The sequence below is a fragment of the Myotis davidii genome, unplaced genomic scaffold (assembly GCF_000327345.1).
Source record: "Myotis davidii unplaced genomic scaffold, ASM32734v1 scaffold143, whole genome shotgun sequence".
Taxonomy (NCBI): domain Eukaryota; kingdom Metazoa; phylum Chordata; class Mammalia; order Chiroptera; family Vespertilionidae; genus Myotis; species Myotis davidii.
The window spans coordinates 8,798,939-8,807,364 of record NW_006294876.1 but is presented as its reverse complement, the minus strand read 5'-3'; the positions used below and the strand labels follow the sequence as shown (position 1 = coordinate 8,807,364).

Genomic DNA, 8,426 nt, shown 5'->3' with positions numbered 1-8,426 from the left:
GAAATTCTGACTGTCAGAACGTTGTTTCGTAGACAACGTGCCACGATGTGACCATCTACCTCCGCGCTGTAATCAAGTTACTCTGCGAAGCCTGCCACCCTTTTGAGTGGTCATCAAAGACACAGACTGGCCAGAACCGGTTTGGCTAGGTGGATAGAGCGTCGGCCTGCGGACTCAAGGGTCCCAGGTTCGATTCCGGTCAAGGGCATGTACCTTGGTTGCGGGCACATCCCCAGTGGGGGGTGTGCAGGAGGCAGCTGATCGATGTTCTCTCATCGATGTTTCTGGCTCTCTATCCCTCTCCCTTCCTCTCTGTAAAAAATCAATAAAATATATATTTTTTAAAAAAAGACACAGACTGCCTGTGGCTCACCAAGTGTCTCAAAGCATGTACCTGAGCTTATATCATCATTACTTTTATTCTAAAAAGCTACGCAGCTTTAAAAAAGCTATTCAGCCTAGATTCTGAAAACTATTAAAAAGTATACCACTGGGGAGAAAAAAAGAACCTTTTCAGGGTTAAAGATGGAGATTAATGATGACATTAAAAAAGCCAATATGAATCCACAGGTCAAGTACAAATGGGGGGAGAAATTGACCTTCTTACAGCTTTCTCTGGACACAGTCACAAACGAAAACCCGTGGAAGGACCTTTCACAAAAGATGAACGAAATTCAAGCTACTTTCTTTTACCCTACTTTTTAGTTTTCTTACTGGGGATAAGTCGGCCTAAGTACTTGTGCAGAGATATCTCATTTCCAAAGCTTACCTCTTTTCCTAAATTACACATTCCCCAAAACTACAGGGAATGCCACTTGGCGGGTGAGGAAGACATGGTTAAAGGACTCTGACTGATGAAGGATGCCCATGAGCAGTTTCTCAGTGAAGACACCCAGATGGCTGTCTACACAGACCAAGCCGAGGAGAGCGGCGGAAACCCACCTTTCTGCCACTGGGCACGGATCTTTTTGCGGTAGACAGAGTAGCAGCGGTCTAACGCACTGAGGTAGCACTGGATGGAGAGTCTCCCATCCACGATCGGGTATTCGGAAAGCATGTCGGGCTTGTAAAAGTCATAGGCATGTTGCATGTGTGTCGCACGAAGTCCTATTAGAACCAAAAAGGAAGATGTCCATGGATTTCTGCTTCATGATGTCAGCCTGCTAGCAAGCATTACTGGGCCCTCCTTAACTAGCCAGCTCTCGCCTCTTGCAGTATAAGCATCACAAGGTGAAGCCAATAGTAACTGCAACAACTGTATCCACAATAGGCCTAAGACTCCTTGGCTATACATTTTCACGCAAACTTCATAAATCTAATTGGGAGACGTCGATTGCTTTACTAAACTGAAATAAAGCTTGCCACTTACTGTGTGACTACGGGCAAGTGCTTCCTTTAAGTTATTCCTTAAACCCATTTTACTTCTCTGCAAGATGGGCATGACACTGCTCACCTCACACAACTGCTATGAAGACTAAATATGATAAAACAAAGAAAGCACTTAGCAAGTAGTATCTGCTGTGAATGACCACTCAGTAAGCACTAGCTTCTATTTTCAAATTTCTCAGCATACTGTGCTAATTTAAAAAAACAAAAACACTCCCACTCACCTCGTTCAAAAATTAAAGGAGCATTTGGCCCAATGAGCAGAGCAATGGCTCCGACGCCACCTGTAGGCCGAGCATTTCCTGTGGCATACACGGCAATATCTCCTGCAACTACCAGGGCATACCGTCCTGAAAAACATTGTCAGTGCAAAAGAAGGTGATCCATAATGTAAATATTACACGTGGAAACTGAAGTGTTACATTTCCCCCAGAATATGCTTTCCCCATCTTTGGAAAATGGGTGGCTCAGTTGGTTAGAGCATTGTCCTGAACACCAAAAGGTTTCTGGTTCAATTCCCAGTCAGGACACATACCTAGGTTGAGGGTTCAATCCTCAGTCAGGGCATGTATAGGAAGCAACCAATTGATGTTTCTCTTTCACATCAATGTTTCCCTCTCTCTCTAAAATCAATAAAAAGTACATATCCTTGGGGCGAGGATTAAAAAAAAATGGTCTAAGTTTTGATAAGGTAATATCCTACAGGATAAAGATAACAGATTCATAATGCAGATATGCTAAAAGTCTTAGCTATCTTCCTGAACATATGCCAACAAGTGTTAAGTGGTTACGTTTGCATATGGCATTAATTAAAAGGTCATCTGGGCCATGGGTTCGATTCCAGTCAAGGGCACATGCCCGGATTGCGGGCTCGATCCCCAGTATGGGGTGTGCAGGAGGCAGCCGATCAATGATTCTCTCTCTTTCCACCTTCCTCTCTGAAATCAATAAAAATATATTTAAAAAATTTTTTTAAAGAAAGGCCATCTGGGCCTATTCATCCTCAGAGATTGTTTCTTTGATATAGAGACATAACGCACCATCCCAGGAGCTGGACTCGATCCAGTTCACAGCATTGAAGACAGCGGCCGTGCCTCCGTAGCAGGCGTTCGTGGTATCTATTCCTTCTACATCTGTGTTCCCGGACTCCTCAAAGAGCTGCATCAGATTGGTCTTCACTGACTTGGATTTGTCGATGATTGTCTCTGTTCCGACTTCCAGCCGCCCAATGCAATCATAAGAAAGGCCATTTCTCTCCATGAGGTTCTGAACCACAGTCATGCAAAGAGAGTTGATATCTTCTCTATCCGTGCAGAAGCCCATCTTGGCCTGGCCCAAGCCAATAGTATACTTTCCAGCATCTACACCATCATATTTTTCCAACTCGGCTTGATCAACATATTGAGAAGGAAAATAGATCTCAAGGGCAACAATGCCCACATCTTTTGGCCAGGAGGCTTCTGCATTCAAAGGAAGTGACCCAGGCATGGTGCGAGAGCTTCCGGAAGAAGAACAGAAGAACATTATTTCAGGTTCTAAACTGTTAAGTTCAAATTTGAGAAATCGACATTAAGAGTTCAACTATCACCTAAAATATTAGTTTACTTTTAAGTTCATCGCACTTTACTTAGGGCAGTCAATTTTAAATATAGCAATTATAGTAAGAATGAAGTACTATTATTCAAAATTATCATCTTTCAGAAAAGCTTGCACTTTATTCAAAATTAGACATCTTTAATATATTTTATTAATTTTTTAACAGAGAGGGATAGAGAGCTAGAAACATCGATGAGAGAGAAATATCGATCAGCTGCCTCCTGCACACCCCTGACTGGGGATGTGCCCGCAACCAAGGTACATGCTCCCGACCAGAATCGAACCCGGGACCCTTGAGTCCGCAGGCCGATGCTCTATCCACTGAGCCAAACCAGTTAGGGCCAAAACTATACATCTTTAGATTTAAAGTATGATTATTAGAAGTAAGGAAACTCAAATAAGATTCTTCCATGTTGTAAAGAACTATGTGATATCTGTCTGTCTGTCTCTCTCTCTCCCTTCCACTCTCTCTAAAAATCAATGGGTGAGGATTAACAATAAAAAGTGTTTTTATTGAGTTGAGAGAGGGAGAGAAAGAAAAAAAAATTGATGTAAGAGCGTACCACTGGCTGCCTCCCACATGCACCCAGATCGGGGATCAAGCCTGAAACCTTGGCATGTGCTCTGACTGGAAACAGAAATGTGATTTCCTGGTTAATAGGTCAATGCTCAACCACTAAGCCATGCCAGCCAGGCTCTTTTACAAATATATATATTTTAGTGATTTTAAAGAGAAAGGGCGAGGGAAGGAGAGACAGAAACATCAATGAGAATCACTGATCAGCTGCCTCCGCATACCCCCCATTGAGGATCGAGCCTGCAACCCCAACATGTGCCCTGACCAGGAACCAAACCATGACCTTCTGGTTCAGACATTGACATTCAACCACCTAGCAACACTGGCTTGACTAAATTTCTTTAAAGAGGAAGGAAAGGTACACTTTCACCACAGCTCTGGAAACCTTTAAAGCTATCTTCCAACAAGAAAGTGCCAACAAGACTCAAGTCTGTTCTAAAGCAAAGGCTCAACCCTCCCAGCAAAAGATTTTTACATTAGTCCATTAAACACAAAATTAGCATTAACTAGTATTTCAAGCTAGGGTGTAACCCTGCACAGGGTCTGAGGCTGTGTGGCATGTATGATTTGCCCTGGGGTAAACATTAAATTCCCCCTGCCTTTCGAGAGGACACTCCTTAGCAGCAGGACAGGGTGCCATACCTGTGTGAGCGACAAAGAACTTCAGTCTCCAGGTCTGTCACTGTTTCCTCCTTCAGGCACTAGGAATTTCAAATAAGAACTTTGTTTAAAGTCATAAATTACCACATGAACTCAAATAACTTCAAAGTGAGTTAAACATTTCCTTATCCAATTACATAATGTAGTACAGAATTTGACCTTGCTTAGGAAAAATGTTACCTAACGCTTATAGATAAACCCTTCCCCCTTTATTGTATTAGCTCTTATAGGGGCAGGTTCAGACCTCAGGAGTTTTCAAACAAAATACCTATCTTTCTAGCAAGATGTAATTATCCTCATTTACTCACTCATGCTTCTAGTTTTCAACTCAGTGGCATGCAGCCACATTCATTTGCCCCAACCTTTTAGAGTGATTTCCCCTTAGTGCCTGTATTGAAAAGACAAGCATTTGACACTTCAAGGCCAAGAAACATCAAAATTTATCAACATTTAAATTGAGTAGAAATAGTGCAGAATCTCGGAGGGAAGGGGAGGGAGGTGTGAGGTAATCAACCAAAGAGGTTGTATGCAAATATGCAAAAACTAAGGACACAGATAATAGGGTAGTGAAGACAGGGGTGGGGGTGGGAGGCAGGGGCAGGTCAGAGAGGGTCAACGGGGGAAGAAGGGAGACATTTGTAATACTTTCAACAATGCTTATTTTAAATAAATAAATAAAGTGGAAAGAAAATGGGATGATGACCTGCAGCACTTCCTTTAGTCCACATGTGCTGTAGGGTTGTTGCTTGAGACAACAGTTTCTGTTTAACAGTTTCCTTTGCTCTCTAAGTACTGGCCCACTTGGCACTGGCCCAGAGGCTACAATGAGATACTATTTAGTAAAGCTTTACTTTCTTCACATCAGTAGATCACTTAAGAGCTCTTCACAGACTTCCGACCGTTTACTTCATTATGTTTAACCTCACGTCCCAAAATCAATCAATCCTGCCCTGGCCAGTGTGGCTCAGCTGGCTGGAGCGTCACCTCCGTGCACTAAAAGGTGGCAGGTTCAATCCCCAGGTCAGGGCACATGCGGAGGCAGCTGACCGATGTTTCTCTCACATAGATGTTGATGTTTCTCTCTTCCTCCCTCCAAAAAGTAATTTTAAAAAAAGTTTTAAAATCCTGATTTTTACAGGAACAGGAAAGGCTACTACATTCCACAAAACCTCTTTGATTAAAGTATTAAATACACACTTTGAAAAAATAACTTATTTTTTTTTCTTTATTCTCTCATTTTATGCTTGTGTAGTCTGCAAATTAAGCAGACCATGCAGACCAGTTCTCACTGGTGGGGGGAAAGCATGATTCCCTCTGAATGTTGAGACTACTTAAATAGCAGTAATATTTCTTTTAAAAAATATATATATATTATTGATATCGAACCCGGGACCCTTCAGTCCGCAGGCTGACTCTCTATCCACCGAGCCAAACCGGTTAGGGCAGTAATACTTCTTCTTGAAGCCATGTATGCATACGCATTCGACACTATTTATGCCAAGGAAATTTCCCCTAACTGCTGATATTCCTTCTTTTAATTTTAATTATTCAAACTGGGGAAGAAGGAGAGCATATGAGATCTTGGTCCTCAGTATATGTCGCCAGTTTGGCTCAGATAAACTCTTATAAAAATTCAAAAGATAACAATAGCTAAATAAACTGGGCATGAATGTTGGGAGAGGTGGAAGAGAAAAGGGGAAAGAGAGGAGGCGAATGGGAGCAGAGAGAAAGAGGCGGGGGAGCAGGCACTAGAGGCAAAGAAACAGAATGTAGAGTCCCCGGGGCTCCCTGGAGGAGGAGGCCTGGAGCACAGAGGGAGGCAGTAAATGCCACTGTGGGGAAGAGTCCCTGGGAAAGGGATTAGGCTCCCATCCTCTTCTGTCATCGCCATCCAGGTTCTCTGTTCTGCCTGCAACAGCCCTGCCGAAAGTCTTCAACAGATTTCTTCTAGAAGGTGTTTTCAGAGCAAGTGCCAGAGCCGAGCAGCACGGGTCAGGGTCAGGACGTGGTTAATGAATCACAAGCGGCTGGGCAGGTTACCACAAAGGGTGTTTGGGAACTCCTGAGGCCATGAGTTTGGCAAAGATTAAAATGATGAGGCCGCCTAGTTCCTACAGCCATGCTTTTTTCTGGGGTTTAGTCAGTCGTTCTGAATTCCTCCTGGCTCCCCTGTAGCTCGATTCCAACAGGTGGTCAGAGAAATTCAGGACACATTTGGGTACAAGGTAAACTATAAGCAGTCACCTGGCGACCTGCTCACTATTACAGGAGAGGAATCCAGGCAATTGAGAATAAGCTGCCTTTCCACCACAGGAGCAAGCAAACAAGACCGCTGTGTAGAGCCTTCCTGCGCTACACTCTGGCTGGTTCTCCAAGTATAACACATGGATACCCCTGCCGACCGCCCCTCAGTCACTGGTCTGCTATCAGAGCATACTCATATTTCAATACCTTCTTGTAAGATTCCTCTTCTAGGAAAGTTTCCTAGAGTTTTCTAATCAGGGCCCTGCACTCCTGCAGCAGGCACGTCATTCACAACAAAGTCTCCATATTCTATCCTCAAAAGAAAACTATGAGAGGTCCTCCTATCCCCCCTGGGTTCCTAGACTCCTCTTGGGGGAAGGACTGTATTTTTAGTCTTTTGAAATCCCTTGGAGACCTTGGAGTAAAGGGCATTCAACTGCCATTTTTTAAGGGGCTGAATCTGGAGTTAAAACAATTACAGGACAAATCTTGTAGATTCAGTGCTTGTAGTTGCCCTCACTAGTAAGTTCTTTTTGCTATCACTTTTAAGGCGAGTGGCAGCACCAAAGAGTGTTCAGAAAATTAGCTCTCTACTGTTGTTGTTCAAAGCAAATGGTAGGTTTCCACTGTTCCCAGATCCTAACCCGAAAAATGAAAGGAATCGAAACAGAATCGGACGAGAACATTTGTCAGTCTTACAATCATTCCAACATGCACACATCCCCAAGCACAAACCCTGCAGAGAAGACTGTGAGCTTGAAAGATTAGCTTCTCCTCTGCTGCTCTAACTAGGTATATTCAGCTGATAGACAGCTAGTGAGCATCACACATGTCAAGCACTAGGATGAATAGGTGATTAAGAACGAGTCCTGCCCTCCTCCCATTAGATTGGGTGACACATTTCTCAACCTTTTCAATCTATATCACCTTCTTGAGAAACATAGAAATATCACACCCTTCTATACTTGGTTCTTTAGGAACCCGACCTGAAATTATAAGGCTTGATATACCTTTCTAAACGAAACTAAATAGTGATTCTGACATATAGCCCATCAAGCTCCTCCCTCCACAACCAACCTGTGTCTCCCCACATTCAGTTCCACTGGATTATGATTTTAAATAATTCTAGGGTACCAAGGAAACACGTCACATCAACATCAGGGTTCTGCATTTCCTGTGAGAAAAGCTATCTAAAATACTGACCAAAAATTCTCAAAGCCAATCCCAGTGAAGAGAAACAAGATGTGAAAGCATTCTGGAGGAATATTTAAGTAAACAAGATCAAAAGCAAGCACCAGAATTAGCCTAGCAGATGATATGGCCGACTATGGCCTCAACCGTCACATCCATTTAACTCTCCCCAAAGGGAGACACCCTCTGAGAACTGGAGTTACCGACTAAGGTAGCATGGAACTGAACTAAACTAGAACTAAAAATGGGATAAACTTAGAAGAGAGAAACCTACAAAGGACAAACAAAACAAAAAGAATGTCTTACTCCACTCCCCATCCCCTCCCACCCCACCCCCCCTGTAAAACATGCTCTTCCTGCTCTTCTTGTCCATACGAAAATAACTGAAATTTAAAAAATAGAGAACGAACACAGGCTGCTTAGGTGTCTCAAGCTGCAAAAACCCACTGGGCACAGGTCCATGTTAAGGGCTTTCAATCGGCCTCCTGACAGAATCTGTGCAATACAGGTCCACGCTCCATCTCAGAAGGAAAAGTCGGGTAGCTGCGTGAACCCCTCCATTCGTCTTGATTTTGTCATTTATCTCGCTATCCTTTTTCCTGACCTGTCCCTGAAACGGAGCCCCTGGTGCTCAGGGGAGCAGACCTGGCCCGGCTGCAGCAGGCTGGCCAGAGCATCCGGAGGGAGGCCCGCAGCATCCGGAGCTCCGAAGAGGCCCGAGGAGCCCGAAGGCCCAGGACACAGGCAAGCACGGCAAGCAGGGGCAGCCTCT

The 8,426-nt window shown here is 43.8% G+C and overlaps 1 protein-coding gene across 1 annotated transcript in view; it reads right to left on the bottom strand.

Annotated features, from left to right (window-relative positions):
• Nucleotides 1–4,260, bottom strand: part of HMGCS1 (3-hydroxy-3-methylglutaryl-CoA synthase 1) — a 10,849-nt gene extending 6,589 nt beyond the window's left edge. The window contains exons 1-4 of the mRNA XM_015567661.1: nucleotides 4,202–4,260; nucleotides 2,427–2,884; nucleotides 1,611–1,736; nucleotides 943–1,107 (exon numbers count right to left, since the gene is read on the bottom strand). Coding sequence (XP_015423147.1) covers nucleotides 943–1,107; nucleotides 1,611–1,736; nucleotides 2,427–2,874 — 739 coding nt within the window. The 5' untranslated portion in view covers nucleotides 2,875–2,884; nucleotides 4,202–4,260. The remainder of the gene's footprint in view (nucleotides 1–942; nucleotides 1,108–1,610; nucleotides 1,737–2,426; nucleotides 2,885–4,201) is intronic.
• Between the last annotated feature and the right edge of the window lie 4,166 nt (nucleotides 4,261–8,426).